The sequence below is a fragment of the Somniosus microcephalus genome, chromosome 1, assembly GCF_052327205.1.
Source record: "Somniosus microcephalus isolate GS21.2 chromosome 1, FLI_Smic_1.0, whole genome shotgun sequence".
Lineage (NCBI taxonomy): Eukaryota > Metazoa > Chordata > Chondrichthyes > Squaliformes > Somniosidae > Somniosus > Somniosus microcephalus.
In genome coordinates this window covers 143,320,366-143,337,955 of record NC_140987.1, presented here as the reverse complement: position 1 = coordinate 143,337,955, position 17,590 = coordinate 143,320,366, and the positions used below count along the sequence as shown (strand labels likewise).

The 17,590-nt window shown below is 49.2% G+C and overlaps 1 protein-coding gene across 1 annotated transcript in view; it reads left to right on the top strand.

Moving 5' to 3' along the window:
* The window catches only part of tmc1 (transmembrane channel-like 1), a 198,277-nt gene that overhangs the window by 47,561 nt on the left and 133,126 nt on the right, over positions 1 to 17,590 (top strand). Inside the window, exons 5-6 of the mRNA XM_085964613.1 lie at positions 7,956 to 8,046; positions 15,092 to 15,173. Coding sequence (XP_085820739.1) covers positions 7,956 to 8,046; positions 15,092 to 15,173 — 173 coding nt within the window. The remainder of the gene's footprint in view (positions 1 to 7,955; positions 8,047 to 15,091; positions 15,174 to 17,590) is intronic.

The following is a 17,590-nucleotide window of genomic DNA, read 5'->3' as shown; positions in this document are numbered from 1 at the left end:
AAGGGGTCTGGGATGTTGGGGAGGGAGAGGTGAGGAAGTGGCATGGGGGTCGTATATAGGAATGCCATAGTGAACCTCATGTTAAGGGCTCCATGATAGAAGGGTGGGAAGCAAAAGATTTCCTTTCCTGAAACTGCTAAAAAGCAGGTTGCACAAACATTTCTTTGTTAGACACCTGAGAAAAGATTTTTGTAATCACTTCAATCAAAGCTGATATTTCAGACAACGGTTGTGGACATTCATGGGTGCGATTTGGTACCTCCTCCATCAGTCGGAAGAGGTAGTTAAGACCCTTAACAAGTGGTTAAGGGCCTCTATAATCCTATTTTGACAGGCCTTTGTTATTTTACCACATTTTCAGCATGTTTCACGCCCCTCCTAAACCATGCCAGCTAATCCTGGCGGGTTGACAAGTGGGTTGCCTCCTCACAGCTGCAGCTCCACCATTAAAACGGAGCTTTCAACAGGGATCAGTTGCAGGTGGCAGAACTTTTGCTGCACAGGTCTTTCAGCACGTTTAGCAGGCCTACCGAGGTCGGAGGTTCTGTAGCTTCTATCTCTCAACTGTGGGACGTCCTTGGAAAACCCTCTCCCCGCTTGGACTGAGCGCTTCCCCAACGGAGGTATCTGCCAGCAGCATGGGAACCATTTAATTCCTTTCATCATGGACCTCAGATTTGAATGAAGAGCAGCCACAGCAGCAGAACCAGGCAGTTCAGCAGCAACAGCAGCAGGCGCGCAAACCTCCTGCTCACCAACCTGATGGTGCACAGGGCAGAAGGCGCCAGCGCATGGAAGCACGTCGCCGCAGGAGATACCCCCCTCTCAGGGTTTACAGGCAGAGGATGAGCTACCTCAACATGAGTGAGCAGCAGTGCCAAAGGAGGCTGAGAGTTTTGCGAGAGGTTGTCGGAGACATCTGCGGACTGCTGCAGCAAGACCTGGAGCCCAGAGCAGCGGGTGGACACCCTTTACCAGTGGCTGTCAAAGTCACCACCGCACTCAACATTTTTGCCTCAGGCTCCTTCCAGGGATCATCAGGAGACATCAGCAGCATTTCCCAGTCGGCCGCCCACAGTTGCATCATGCAGGTAACCGAATCCCTTTTCGCAAAGGCACACAATTACATCCACTTCTCAAGGGATCAAGCAAGTGTAACCGTGCGTTCGGTTGGCTTTGCAAATATGGGAGGCTTGCCAATGGTTCAGAGTGTAATAGACTGCACACATGTGGCCCTTAGGGCACCCCATCACAACCCAACTATCTTTGTCAACCGCAAGGGCTTCCACTCCCTCAACGTACAGCTGGTGTGTAACCAAAAGAAGGAGATTTTGCATGTTTGCGCCAAGTTCTGTGGAAGTTGCCATGACTTGTTCATCCTGCGGAACTCTAGTGTTCCTCCGCTCTTCAATCCGCCAAACCAACTTAATGGATGGCTCCTTGGTGACAAGGGCTATCCCCTGAAGAAGTGGCTAATGATGCCGATCAGGGGGCCAGCTAATGAGGCTGAGGAGCGCTACGACGCCAGCCACATTTCAACCAGGTCCATCATCGAACAAACCATTGGCTTGCTGAAGATGCGATCCGATGCCTTGACAGATCAGTGGAGCCCTGCAGTACTCAGCAGCCATGGTCTCCAGAATGGTCGTGGTCTGCTGTGCACTGCAGAACATCGCACAGCATCGTGGCTTGCAGCTTCCTGATGAGCAAATGGCTCAGTACATAGCCTCCTTAGATGAGGATGAGGATGAGGAGGACTGAGCGGTGGCTCATCTACCAGCAGCAGCGGCAGCACGCGAGCACATTGCTGGCTGTGATGCAGGGGATGCACTCATCCTGGCCAGATTTGCATAGGTTGGCCATTGTGGCATATGTGCTTGGGTCCTTCTTAACACATGATAGACAATGGAAATGACTCTCTGGCCTCCTTTCACTCTGACCACCAACCTGACCACGCATGTGTCACGAAGCCTGCAATGTGGAGCTGCCTAAGTCAAAATAACTGATGCCATCACGCCAACAATTTGCCATCACCTCATTTTAATACATTCACACAGGGATGGCATTTCATCAATAAACAGAAACAATCACCCAAGTGCCTACCCCGTGACTAATTGTGCTTTATTTTTCTCTTACGCGTGCTCCTATGTGGTGCTCCCCCTGTGGCTTCAGCAGAAGTGGGGGCCCCTTGCTCACTTTCATGCTGCTCCTGCTTCGACACCTTTGGCAGGCGTCCCCTGGGTTTCTGAGCCTGTGAGGGCTCGCCAAACGCCTGTTCATCCTGCGGCAGTGCAGGGGCTGAGACACCTATCTCAGTTGGGTGTGGACTCTGGTGGGGCTCTGACCGAGGGCTACGCATTGGTATGGAAGTGTGAGCACTTGGAGTGGAGCCCCCACTTCCTTGTTCTCTGCCACCAACTTCCCTCTAATGGGTCAGGTCCATCTCAGCACATGCAAGTGGCTTGAGAGCACCTTGCTGCACATCAGGGGGGCCATGGGGACTCGTATGTGCACTGGCAGTCCTACTCAAAAAGACTTCCATGAAGCTCTGGTTTCTCTACTCAATAGCTGCCTATCGCTCCTCCAGAGATGTCAGTCTATTCTGAACACACACCATGTTTTCCAGACTCTGGCGACTTAGGTCCTCCATGGCTGTATCCATCCTCTCCTCTACCGTAGACACCTTTTCCAGAGAGGTAGCCATCCTTTCCATGGAGGTTGCCATCCTTTCTGTGGTGGTGCGTTCATGTGCCATTGCCTCCACAAAGGCATGGCTCATGTTAGAGTTGGGCTCCTCCATCCTCTCCCCACTCGCAGTGACCCTGGAGACAAAACCTGCCAGAAACTCCTGCACCTGCTCCTGGAGTTCCAGCACCGCTCTCCTTCTGGATGGACCCAGAGGCACAGGGTCCACATACAGATCTAGGAGATTCCTGTGACCTCCGATGAGGACTCTCCACTGCTGTCCCTGTCTCCACCACATGCTGATGCTCACCTGTGAGCTGTGATACACACGGTGACAACACTACTGTATGCCCCGAAGGTCCCATTGCCCACTGAGGTTTGCGTATCTGCGCTGGTGCTGGGTGCGCTTACATCTGCTGATGCTGCATCCTCAGAGGTTGCAGGTTCCCCTGCGGAGTCTTGCTGCTCAGCCTCTTCCTTGTTGACAGTGGGCGGGGGGGGGGGGCTCTGTGGATGGTCCTGTGGGGGGAGTAAAGGCATGGGTTAGACGTTTGACTGAAGTGTGGCACGCACATGCAATAGTGCAGATGATCAAGTGGCATTCTAAAAATGTACACCAGCAGCCATTTCAGTCACTCAGGCAGTGTAAATGAGAGAGATGCAAAACTATTCTGTCACCAGCTTGGTCTGCATCGCCCGTCTGTCCGTCCCCCACTTCCACCTCCACCTCTGTGCCGACGATGTCCAGGGCCGCCTCTTCAGCCTGGATGAAAAGGGCGAGGAAAGGTGGCCCTCCTCCTTTCTTCGCCCTTTCCCATCTATTGTGGGCTCTCTTTTCCTGCATTGAGGGATACAATGGAGTTGGAGTGAGAATGATGGAGTGAGTGTAGAGAGTCCAGAGTATAGATGCTTAGAAGGAGACAAAGAAGGAGTGAGGTTCCATGTCCAAGGGCCCTCCCTGTGCATTGTTAGTCATTGTCATTGCATAACATTGAAAGGGAGTGTGAGGGCAGCATAGTCGAATAGTGAAGTGATTGGGTTCATAGAGTGAGAGGGATGGTGAAGGGTACAAGGGTTGTAAGGGCAAAGTGGGATGTGTAGGAGGAGGTTGACAATGCAGAGTGCTGGTGATGAGAGGAGAAGGGGAGCAGAAGGTATACTCACTTTACCTGATCTTACAAGGTCATTGAACCTTTTACGGCACTGCAGCCATGTTCTGCTGCACACTGATCTGGAGGTGATATCCCTTGCCAGCTGTACCCACACAGCCTTGGTTTCTTTGGGAGGCCTCTTTCTCCCAGATGAGGGGAAGAGCACCTCCCTGCTAGCTCTCGCCCCCTCAACCAGCTTACCCAGTGCCTCATCCGAGAACCTCGGTGAGGCCCTTGCCTTGGAGCTGGCCATTCTTCTCTGTGATGAAAGTTTGGAGGTGGTGCAGCATCGACCAAAAACCTGTGGAATGAGCCATGGCAGCAAGCAGCCCTTAAATGAAGCTGGATAAGTGATGTCAGCAGAGGCGAGTTTCAGTCCCAAAACACTAATTGGCCCAGGGGAACCCACACCTCTGAAATTAACTGGCCAATTAGGGGAAAATCGCAACTTTTCCCCACCTGACAGTGGAGGCGGGTTCGGAACCCGCCCAAACTGAAACCCACCTCCAACCCGCCTCCAATGGGAAAATCGCCCCCAATATATTTACAAACACATCAAATTATTTACACACACTCCCCCCATTTGCTAATAACGTATTATTTACTTGCCCTTCCTCAATGAGTTCCCTCCCCTTTGCAATTCCCCCCTCCCAACCCTACTGCTCCGCCGTAATGTGGCCCCAGTGGCTGCAGCAAGGCTAGTGGAAGGCTGCTGAGTCTGGGAGCCAGAGACTGCAGATGGCCTTGCAGGATGCCCTCGACCAGCTCTGGGCCTGGCAGGCCCGGCTGCAGACTGCACCACCTCAGCATGGGCAGCAGCAGTCTGGGATGGCTGGGTTACAGGCTGCGGTAATTGCAATGACGGAGTGGCAGTGGTGGGAGCAGGAATGCTGTCACCCTGCTCGACCGACACACTGCCACTCCCCTGGGGCAGAACCTCAGCATTTGGAGCAATCTGCTCGCGCAAAGATTGCTGGCATGCTGCGGCACCGTGAGAGCCCTGGTGGACGGTGGGCGACACAGCGACGTTGGCAGCAGCCAGCGCTTGCATGGCATCAATGTAAGACTGCATGAGAGCAGTCTGAACGAAACCCCAGATCCCCGTGGCTCAACAATTCTGCACCTTACCATCCCTCTGTCACGGAACATCACAGTGTCCTCTTGGCCACAACGAAGAAATGAAAGCCACCACAAAACAAACATTTCAAACCACATTTATAAATTAATCAATTCAATATTACATAACAAAGTCAATGACTCACCCTTGTGCATTCCCTTAGTGCCTGTCTTCAGTGTGCCTTTGCATGTCCTAGTGCTCCTACAAAGTGCTAGCCCAGTGGCTGCAGCATAGCTGGTGGAAGGCTGCTGACATTCAGAGGGGAGACTGCAGATGGCCTTGCAGGATGACCTCGAGCAGTTCTGGGCCTAGAAGGCCCGGCTGTAGACTTGGCATGGGAGGCAGCAGCCTAGGCTGTCTGGATGACAGGCAACAACAAGGGCACTGGTGGAGTGGCAGTGGTGAAAGTATGAATCCTGACATCCTGAGAGAGGACAGCAGGTTCATGCTCCACGGAGCCATTGCCACTCTCCCAGGGCGGCGCCTCAGCAATCCTAGCCATCTGTTGGAGGACAGATTGCTGGAGTGTTGTGACACCCTGAAAGCCCCGCTCCATACTGGTAAATGCAGCCATGATGGCAGCAGTCTGAGCTTGCTAGGCAGCAAGCTGAGCCTCCATGAGAGCAGTCTGAGCTTGCACGACAGAAGTCTGAGCTTCCACTGCAGCACTCAAACGTTGGGTGGCTTCTACTTGTGCTGCAATGGAAGCTGAGACATTGGCCATCAGACGCTGCATCATCACTTCCATTCTGGAAAACATGGGCTCCAAGCTCTGCACAGAGCCCTGTGCAAAGTTTGTGCCAGAATCTTCCATGCTCCTTGACAGTGACAACAGGCTCTCTGGCAGGCCTGCCAATGCACCAAGCATTTCTGTGTGCACACCCATCAGCCTTCTTCTGTAGGCTACCCCATCAAAGTCCTCATCTGAGTCCTCTGCAGCAGAACTTGTGTGCGACCTCAGCCACCGGGGAGCTGGCACCTGCATGATCCTTTCCCCCTGCCGGCCACTTGTGCCCACCACATGCAGATTCCGTCTTTATACTACCCTCTAAAGTACGCGCAGTGCCAGTTTCTGAGCTGGCGCCTGTGAGTGTGAAATTGCGTGACGGTGTCTCTTTTTTTCCATCACTGTCCTCTTGCTCTTCCTGCACTGGCTGGTCAGGCTGGAGTTCTTGGGTATCTGAAAGGAGAAAGGCACTAGGGTAGGGTTGTGGTGAGGGGAAGTGGGGAGAAAGCAAGATGTGCATGCTTACACCATCAGCAACTTGTAAGTGAGAAGAGATTGTGGGATGAGGCAGAAGTGGGATGGGAGGAGGAGGATTAGATATGAGCATACCATCATCTTCAATGGTTTCAACCTCGCCGATTGCCACAGCCTCAGTGACGGCCCCTCCAATAATGTCGAGCTTGGTCTCCTCCAGCTGGGTCAGGATATACAGGTAGACTATCCTTTATCCGAAAACCTCGGGACCAGCCGAGTTTCGGTTTTCGGAGAATTTCGGATTTCGGAAGGTGGGTCGGGGGGGGGTCGGCGGGGGTCCGCGGGGGGGTCGGCGGTTGTCGGGGCCGGCGGGGTCCGCGGGGGGGTCGGGGGGGGTCGGCGGTTGTCGGGGCCGGCGGGGTCCGCGGGGGGTCGGCGGTTCGCGGGGTCCGCGGGGGGGTCGGCGGGGGTCGGGGCCGGCGGGGTCCGCGGGGGGGTCAGCGGGGGGGGTCGGCGGGGGTCGGGGCCGGCGGGGTCCGCGGGGGGGTCGGCGGGGGTCGGGGCCGGCGGGGTCCATGGGGGGGTCGGTGGGGGGTCGTGCGCACGACTTACGCTGACGCTCAGCGTAAGTCGTGGGGGTCGGGGCCGGCGGGGGGGTCGGCGGGGGTCCGCGGGGGGTCGGCGGGGGGTCGTGCGCACGACTTACCCTTTATCCGAACTTCCGAAACCGGAACCCTCTAAAAACCGAAGGTTTTTTCGTTCAGCGTAAGTCGTACGCACGACTTACGCTGAACGAAAAAACCTTCGGTTTTTAGAGGGTTTCGGTTTTCGGAAGTCCGGAGAAAGGGTAGTCTACCTGTACAAGCTTGCCCGTTCCCCACTGATTAGCTGCTGCTGCCTGCGGTTGTGAGCCACCTTGCCCTGCCAGGGAGAGGGAAGTGTGTCATTGATTGTGGTGCAATGTGTTTGGGTGATGTGCTATGGTTGAATAGCTGGCAGTGTGTGCAAGGTGTGAGATGTGGATGTGAGGCTTGCAGCAGTGATAAGTATGTGAAGGTGAGGTGAAGCTATGAACGTGAGGTATGAGTTGTGATTGGTAGAGATTGTTGGTAGGTGAGTGATGGGGTGTGGTACATTGAGCAGTGTGTGAGCCTAGTGGTACAGTTGGTGGGAGACGGCTTTTGAGGATGTATTCACTGACCTTGACCACTCGTGTGAAGTCACTGAACTTCTTACAACACTGGATCCTGGTCCTCGGGGCAAGATTGCCGGCAGTGACCACTTCGGCCGTCTAAGGGTAGAGGACCTATCTCCTCCTTTCGGCCCCCTGCACTAAGGCCCCTAGTGCTGCATCCGAGAACCTTGGTGCCCTTTCTCTGCCCTGTTGAGCCATCACTCATTCACAGTTGCCTTCACAAGCACTTCCAGCAGCTGCTGAATGCAGAATGCACCTTACCTTTAAGAGGTGCAGACTCCCGTTAAAAGTGGAGGCTAGCTTTAAATAGAGCTAGCTTTGCATGAACTTTGACCCCCTGCTGAGCGTTCAGCCACTCAGAAGTGCGCTCAGTGCTGGGCTGCACACATCAATTATGGTAATTAGCAGGCAGCACGAAGGGTGTGTGCTGCCTGCATTACTTTCAACATGCATGGGCTGATCATGCATTGTGATCCCCGTGCCCATTTTCGGGTCTAATCGAATTATTAGTCCTAAATTTACTTATTGGTTGTGATGCAATTAGTTGCTACATCTATCATGTGGTGTACCTTTTATTTCATCAAGTTATTTCTGCCCAATTTTCAGAGAAGCACAGGAATTTGTGGAGAAATTTGAAGGCGCACTTGGGAAAGGAAAAGGCAAAAGGTTTTATGCCTATAAAGTAATGATGACCAAAGTAAGTGATCTAACTCTGGGGTAGGTTACATTTGTGTCTTTTGATTGATTAACCTCTTTTATGGGAAGCATTTTTGTGAGATTTCTGCATAAGGCCACTGTATCTTTGCTGGTTGATGTTAGTTGAGTTTTCTTGTTCTAATGGGAATATGCAGTATCCAACGAACATATCTTTTAGCATGTGCGTACTCCTTCCGGCTCCAAGGTGCATCGATGCCCACCCACCTCCCATGATATATGTCGAAGTCAGGATGGTGTGTGACTTGAAGGGGAACTTGGAGGAGATGGTGTTCCCATGCGCCTGCTGCCCATGTCCTTCTAGGTGGTAGAGGCCACAGGTTTGGGGCATCATGTGTGTTGGCTTGAAAAGAAGATGCTTCTTAGCAAATTCATTTTATCAGTCATGCCCACACAACCAAACCACAATAGAAAATGTCTATGATACAGTAATCCACAGAGCTCCAAGGCCAATTTCCATTAGTAGTAACATATGACACATCTGATGCTAACATTTGGCAATTAGGATGTTTCCATCATTCATTCAACAACAGGATCCCATGCAGGTGACCTCAGTATGTAGTGCCTGTTGTTCACAATCTTTTGAGCACTTTGTTCTTGGGTTAATAAGTGAGCAGTCCCAGCTTAGTAGGAATTTTCTACAAACCTGCTACAGATTCATCCATGATTATCAATAGATTTTTGTTAGTTAAAAGTATCCAGTGATCTGGAGCAAAGGCAAATAAATGCAGTTGAGGTACAGATCAACCATGATCTAGTAGGATGGCGGATTAGGCTTGAGGGACCGAACGGCCTACTCATGTTCCTGTTACACCTGAGTGGAACTTTTAGAGGATTATAACCATGAAGTGAATTATTACTGTTATACTTATCTTTTGGACTTTCCTTCAGGAAGTGTATTGACCATGGTTGATTAGGAGGGTTGTTTTAATCTGATGGCATGGACTTAAAGTTGAAAATTCAGAAACTTATGTTTAAAGCCTGAGCCTGAATCCAAAGTCAGAATTTACCTAAATGTTTATTTCTAGCATTGGTAGGTAAATTAATCTCTGTTATCCCCTAGGCAATACACTCTTGAGATCAACTGAACTGCTGGGGAAGTACCAAGCTAAGGTTTGGTGCTATTCCCAGAAGGAGGAAGGGGAACAACTTGCATTTAGATAGTGCTTTGAACATAGTAAAATGTTCCAAGGTACTTCACAGGAGTGTTAGCAAACAAAGTTTGACACTGAGCTACGTAAGGAGGTATTAGGACAGGTGGCCAAAAGCTGGGTCAAATAGGTTTTAAAAACCTTCTTAGAGGAGAGAGATGTAGAGAAGTGGACAGGCTTAGTGAAGGAATTCCAGAGCCTAGGCAACTTAAGTCATGGCTGACAATGGTGGAGCGATTAAAATCTGGGATGCGCAAGAGGCCAGAGTTGGAGGAGTGCAAAGATCTTGGAGGGTTGTAGGAAGGGGTGAGGCCCTGGAGAGATTTGAAAACATGGATGAGAATTTTAAAATCAAGGGATTACCAGACCAGGAGCCAAAGTAGGTCAGTGAGCACTGGTGCAAATTAGGATTCGGACAGCAGAGGTTTGAATGAGCTCCAGTTTACAGAGGGTGCAAGGTAGGAGGCTGGCCAAAAGAGCATTGGAATAGTCAAGCCCAAAGGTAACAAAGGCATGGATAAGCTGAGGCAGGGGTGGAGATGGGCGATGTTATGGAGGTTGGAGTAGACAGTCTTGGTGAGGGAGAAGATATGGAGTTGGTAGCTCAGCTCAGGGTCAAATAGGATGCCAAGTTTATAAACGGTCTGGTTCAGCCGCAGACAGTGGCCAGGGAGAGTTTATTCTTTCACTTGCTAACAGCTAATTCAAGAATGGCACTAGTCTGGAAAGAGGGTACCTGTCTGCTGTCTTGCTCAGTGAATAGTATGTTGAATAGACGATTAAAAGAAGGTGTTAGATCCATGTGTTAATGGAGACACGGAATGCAGGAGTTGATTTAATAAGTATTTACTGAACAAAGTCTGGAGGTGAACTAACAACACAAGACACTACACAGGCTTATATACCCGAGTGGTCACTACTGGTACTACAGTATACAGGGGCTTCAAAAACATAGTTCCTCTTAAAGGTACATACACTACAATTCCTCCCCTTTTAGATAAATAGTACATAACATTTTAAGTAATCATTAAATAAAATTTTTACAAGAACAATAATATACACATTTGCTGAAGTTAATCAATTACAAATTCAGTCTCTCTGGAGGCTTCCTGACTCGGTCCGGATAATGCCTCGGTGGTGTAGTAGGTTCTTTTGGCAAGGTCGATTCGGCTTCAATGCTAGTGTCGGGTTTATCTGGTTCCAGTATCACCGGATCGGAGGTAGATACTATGGGTATCTCTGCTTCATCACTAGGTGTATAGAGTTGTGGTGTAGGTTGTCCTTTTTCGGATGACTCTATGATCTGGTCAGCATGGCGCCTTATTATGCTTTCTCCAATGTCCACGGTACACATCAGCGGTCCTAGTCATGTGCAAATAGTTCCAGGCTGCCATTTCTCGGTACGGTAGTCCCGGGCCAAAACTGGTTGACCTATCTGGAAGGTTCTAGTTGGCCTTTCATTCATGCTTTGAAATTGCCGGGTCTCTACGTCCCTTCTGACGTTTGGCTTGACCAAATCCAGCCGGCATCTTAGTCTTCTATTGAAAAACATCATGGCGGGGTTTGGTTTGTAACCACATGTGTTGCATTCCTGTACGCAAACAAGAAGTTATCTACCTTATGTTGTAGATTTATGTCTTCATTACCCATGGCCTTTATGGCCTTCTTGAAGGTCTGGACAAACCTTTCAGCCAATCCATTGGTGGCGGGATGGTATGGGGCGGACGTGTAGTGCTTAATCCCATTGTTTTTTAAGAACTTCCTGAATTCTTCGGATACAAATTGCGGTCCATTATCAGAACAGATCTGTTCAGGCAGCCCATTCCTGGTGAATATGGTCCTTAATACTGTGATGGTTTTTTCCGTGGTGGTGGAGGACATCTTTATTACCTCCGGCCACTTGGAGTGTGCATCCACCGCGATTAAGAACATTGAGTCCATAAATGGACCAGCAAAGTCGATATGTACCCTTTGCCATGGAGATGAGGGCCACACCCATGGATGTAGAGGGGCTTGTGGTGGGGCGTTTTGGACCTTCTGGCATCCTAGACAGCTCTTGGTCATTTCTTCGATGTCTCCATCGATACCTGGCCACCACACAAACACTCTGGCTAAGTTCTTCATTTTCACTCCACCCAGATGCCCCTCGTGAAGCTCCTTTAGCACTCTATCCCTGAGTTTGGGTGGAATCACCACTCTGGATCCACACATCAAGGTTCCTCGGCACACTGACAGCTGTTCTCTTCTTTGCGAGAATGCTGGCAACAGTGGTTCGCCATGTGCTGGCCATCCCTTCACCGTTAAATCGTAGACTCGTGAGAGAGTCGGGTCATTTCGCGTTTCCTTTTCAATGGTAGAATTTGTCACCGGTAGACATTCCACTATGGTCGAGTGGAATATCTCCACTGGGTCCACTGTAGGCGCCTCTTCCACCTTTGGCAACGGTAGGTGCGATAACCCGTCAGCATTCCCATGCTGTTTTGTTCCTTTGTACTCTATGTCAAATTGGTGTGCCCCTAGGAAAAGGGACCACCTCTGTAGTCTTTGCGCTGTCATAATGGGAACGCCCTTTTTAGGGTTGAATATGGAGACGAGGGGTTGATGGTCAGTCAACAAGGTAAACTTTTGTCCGTGTAGGTAATGGTTGAATTTCTTCACCCCCCACACCAGGCTGAGTGCCTCCCTGTTGATCTGGTCTTAGTTATGCTCAGCTGATTTCAATGAGCATGACGCAAAAGCTATCGGCCGCTCCGAGCCATCAGGGAATCTGTGCAATAATACCGCTCCCACGCCGTAAGGGGATGCATCGCACGCCAGTCTGATTGGCAGTGATGGGTTGCAATGAGCCAACACTTCCCTGGACGTGATCAAGCCTTTGCATTTATGGAAGGCACGTTTAGTCTTCGCTCCATTTCCAAACTACTCCCGTTTGTAGCAGTGCGTTAAGCGGGTGCAGAACCATCGACAAGTTTGGTAAAAATTTATGATAGTAATTTACTAATCCCAGGAACGACCATAATTGTGAGACATTTTCAGGCGCTGGGGCCTTTACGACCGCTTCAATTTTTCCGGTGACTTATGTAACCCTTCTTCGTTAATGACATGGCCACAATATGATATTTGTTTCTGGAAAAATTTGCATTGGGGCGATTTGCTCGTAGGCCCCGTTCTCTCAGCCTCGTGAGCACCTGCTCCAAGTTGGCAAGGTGCTCGTTGTCGTTTTCTCCTGTTACAAGGATGTCGTCTAGGTAGCATTGAGTCCCCAGAATCCCTTGCAGGATTTGCTCCATAGCTCTTTGCCAGATAGTCGGAGCTGATGCCACTCCGAAAACCAGTCGATTGTACAGGCCTTTGTGTGTGTTTATCGTGAGATACTTTTTAGAGGCCTCCTCAACCTCCATCTGTAGATATGCCTGTGCTAAGTCAATTTTGGTGAAACGTTTCCCTCCGGATAGTGAGGCGAAAATATCTTCTATCCTCGGAAGAGGATACTGTACCGTGTGAAGAACCGGGTTTACAGTCACCTTGAAGTCCCCACAGATGCGAACTTTTCTCTGTTCTTCAGATTTATCATTATTCAACGTTTTCTTCATGACCGGGACGATGGGTGTTGCCCACTCGCCCCAATCTACCTTGGATAACACGCCTGCTTTTTCCAAATTCTCCAACTCTGCCTCGACGGCTGGATGAATTGCGTATGGCACCGGCCTTGCCTTAAAAAACTTGGGAATTGCCGCATCTTCCACTTTTATTGAGGCGGTGGCGCCTTTCAGGGCTCCTAGTTCCTGTTGAAACACGTCTTTGGCGTTAGCCAAGATTTCTTTTAATTGTCCAGGTATGACGTCATCATCGTTTTTTTTCTTACTGGTCACCGTCAGTGCCTGAATGGAGTGCCAGTCTAAACGTATCTTTCTGATCCATTCACGTCCCAACAACGGTGGACCACCATCTTGCAGAACGTATAAATACAACTTCTGTATTTCCTTGCCGTTGTATACAACAGGCACCCTTATTTTCCCTCTGGGGTATACTTTCTTCCCCGTATATGTCTTCAAGACAATGGATGTGTCTTTCAAAGGTATATGCGGAAATAGCCGCTCGTAATCCCGTCGACTCATGACGGTCAGAGCTGATCCTGTATCTAGCTCCATTTTGACTGGGGACCCCACTATCGTCAGGGTAACCCAAATGGTCTGGTAATCTTCTTTGGCAATTACATTATGTAATTTGAGACAGCTTAGTCTCTTGTTTCCGGAGTCGCTATCGCTCTTCTGGTCTTTGGAGCTACTGTCCGTCATCATTTGTACCTTTCTCTACTTTTCCTTATTGACCTTTTTACTGTCAGCGGATTTCTTTCCAGATCTGCATACACGTGCAATGTGTCCCATCTTTCCGCATTGCCTGCATGCTTTATCCTTGAACCAGCAGTCCTTCTGGTCATGGGTGGATCTGCCGCAGCGATAACATCTCTCGAAACCCCGTGTCATTTCATGGGTACCGAAGTCCTGTGGCTTTTGCTGTATCTCTGCAGCTCCTCTTGCTGCTGCTTCGTATGATACAGCCACACTGAAAGCCTTGTCCAGTGTCAAATCTTTCTCAGAAAGTAGTCTTTTCTGTGTTCCTTCACTTAGGAGACCACAGACGAATTTGTCTCGTAGAGAATCTGCCAGTCCTGCCCCGAATTGGCAGTGCTTTGACAGCTTTCGTAATTCGGTGAGGTAATCAGCGTTACTTTCATTCTTGTGCTGATTCCTCCTGAAGAATTTGAATCGTTCCGCTATCAGCAGCGGTGTTGGGTTTAAGTGCTCCTGTAAGGTATCAACAATCTCCTTAAAATTCTTGTCCATCGGTTTGGCTGGAGTGATCAAGTTTCATAACAGCGCGTATGTCCTTGCGCCCATCAGATTTAGAAGTACCGATGCCTTTTTATCATCCGCTACTTCATTCGCCTTGCAATATACCTCCACTCTTTCCACATATGTGGTCCAATCTTCTATATCACTATTGAAAGCAGTAATATTGCCAGTCTTTGGCATCTTGAAAATCTAAAATGGCGCTTCCCGTGCTTTTCTTTCTTCCCCGCCGAGTTATGATGGCACCTCCCGCGCTTTCCTGCTGCTGCCAACGCTCTTCTCCGCGGTTCCTGTTGCGACCTGCAGCTTTTCGCGGTATGTCTATTTTTTTTAATTTATCGCTTCAATAGTTTCTCCGTTACTTGGAGAACCGTTCCCGTCGTGGAGCGGACCCTCTGGGACTTTCCCCTCCCTCTGCTCGGTCCGAACGCCAACCTGCTTTGCAGCCCCGGCCGCGCCCTGAGTGCTCCACCCTCTCTTTCTCTCTTTGTTTCTGCTTCCCGACTCGCTGCCCGGCCCCGTTGCAGAGCCACCTGATCGAGCTCTAGCCCGCCGCAGCCCAGGAAGGATCAGTGCACTGCCTGCCACCAGCCCGTTTAGCTGGGGAAACCACAGACTGGAGACCAAGCCTGGCCCTCGTTTTCGAGTTATTTATTTATTTATTTTTTCCTTGTTTCTGGCTTCGACCTTCGTCTGAGGAATCGATCCCCTTGAGGTGCTGCCGAATTGCAGGTAAGTTCGTTTCTAACTCGTCGCCACTGTTAGATCCGTGCGTTAATGGAGACACGGAATGCAGGAGTTGATTTAACAAGTGTTTACTGAACAAAGTCTGGAGGTGAACTAACAACACAAGACGCTACACAGGCTTATATACCCGAGTGGTCACTACTGGTACTACAGTATACAGGGGCTTCAAGAACATAGTTCCTCTTAAAGGTACATACACTACAGAAGGGTATTTTTAGAAAGAAAATAATTACCAGTGATGAGAAAATGTCTACATATCTTGCATTTTTACTTTCAGAAATGGATGAAATTTCAGCGTGACTTTGGGAACTTCAGAACTGCCTGTATTCCATGGGAAATGAAAATAAAAGAGATTGAAAGTAGGTGGAACAAACCTTTTACAAAGTCTCTTACAAAATGCACTTGCTTGGTTGTCAGAGAATGAAGATAGTCTAGCAATACAACTGGTATTTGTAAGATGGCTAAACATTTTTATACTTTTTTAAATATAAATTTAGATTCATTAACTCTTAATTTTTTTTCCTTTCTGAAATAGGTATGTTCTTATTTCACTTTTACATTGTAGTTTTTAATCATAGAATTATAGAATGGTTACAGCACAGAAGGAAGCCCTTCAGCCCATCGAGCCCTTACTGGCTCTCTGCAAAAAAATTTTCTTCAGGTACTTATCCAATTTCCTTTTGAAAGCCACGATTGAGTCTGCCTCCACCACCCTCTCAGGTAGTGCATTCCAGATCCTAACCACTCGCTGCGTAAAAAAGTTTTTCCTCATGTCGCCTTTGGTTCTTTTGCCAATCACCTTAAATCTGTGTCCTTTGGTTCTTGGCCCTCCTGCCAATGGGAACAGTTTCTCTCTATCTACTCTGTCTAGACACAGCATGATTTTGAACACCTCTATCAAATCTCTTCTCAAACTCCTCTGCTTCAAGGGGAACAACCCTAGCTTCTCTAGTCTATCCACGTAACTGAAGTCCCTCATCCCTGGAACTATTCTCGTTAAAATTTTAAAATATTAATTCTCGGGATGTGGGCGTCGCTGGCAAGGCTGGCACTTACTGCCCATCCTTAGTTGCCCTGAATTCTTTGTAGCAGTTTGATACAATGAAGTGAGATTGGAACTCACATTCTCTGGATTATTAGTCCAGGCCTCTGAATTACTAATCCAGTGACAGGGAGTTAGCACTGTATCCTTTCACCTCTGGGACTTTAAGGCTGAATCCATCCCAGACAGATGGGATGCAAGTTCCTCTATCTGGCAAGGTATAACAGCTCATGAAATAATAGGTTCAGCTGAGCAGAAAATTTATGCTAATTGGCAGCTTCGTTCACAAAGTCACAAGGATAAGTGTTTTGGAAAATGGGAATATCATACTAATGGAGTTGGAGATGCATTTCTGAGTTTGGGTTAGGGCACATTGTTGGGCAGAATAGAAGGGTTGCATAACATTTAATCCCAACTATAACTGATCTGGGAGTGTTTGATGCTGGTACTGGATGGAAACATGGGGGGAATGCACTATTTCCTATAACTGACATACCTCACATTGAGAGCAATAAATTATTAAAATAAATACATAATGCTTTTTCAATGGCATTATATTATGTGTCATCTTGACTCAGTGTTAGAAGTTTGTGGGTTTGAGTCCCACTCCAGGACTTGAGAACATAATATAGGCTGATACTCCAGTGCAGCACTGAGGGAATGCTACATTATCAAAGGCATGGGCCAAGAAATTCGGTAGCCCCTGAAAACGGGAACAGGGATTGTGATGCAATAGCAACTGGCGCCCATTCAGAGGGCTGCAGGCAGCATGTAAAATTCATGCTGCCTGATACTTTGCATGATTATAGCATTCAGCTGCATGCTGAACGTGCTGCTGAGTGGCTGAACGCTCAAAAGGGGGCCCAAGTGCGTGTGAGGCTAGCTCCAATTAAAGCTAGCCTGCACAACTTAAAGGCAGTCTGCATCTCTAAAAGAGGAGGTGCCTTCTGTCTGCAACAGGTGGTGGAAGTGCTTGTGGAGGTTACTGTCAGTAAAAGAAGACTGGGTAATGGTGCAACAAACCAGAGAAAGTGCTCCAAGATTCTCCGATGCAGCACTGGAAGTGTTAGTCAAGGAGGCCAGCAGAAAAACCGCGAGGTTCTGGACTCAGTGCCGGAAGAGATTTAATGACCTCACACATGTGGTCAAAGTCAGTGAATTCATCTTCCAATGCCATATCCCACCAACTGCACCACTAGCCTCACGCACTGCTCAATGCACCATACACCCATCGCTCACCAACAAACAATCTCTATCAAACCTGATTCATACCTCACATTCATAGCTTCACCTCACTCGCACACACTTATCACTACTGCAAGCTTGACACCCACATCTCACTGCTTGAACACACTGTCAGCTATTCAACCATGACAGGCACATCACCCAAACACATTACACCACATTCACTGACAAACGTCCCTTTCTCTTGCAGGACAAGTTGGCGGGTAACAAACAACAGCAGACCTTAACCAGCAGGGGACAGGTTCACCCCCTTTGAGAAGACGGTGCTGGCATTCTTGGCAGGGGCATGGCTGAGCCCATGGCTAGCGGCGGAGCAGAAGGAATACAAGATGCATTATCCTCCTTCTCACATCCCACTTCCCCATCATCGTACACTCTCTTCTGATTTACAATCTGCACATGGTGCAGCTTACAAGCATGCAGCTCTTGCTTCCCCCACCTCCCCTCCCCTCACCATGACCCTACCCCTGTGCCTTTCTCATGTCAGAC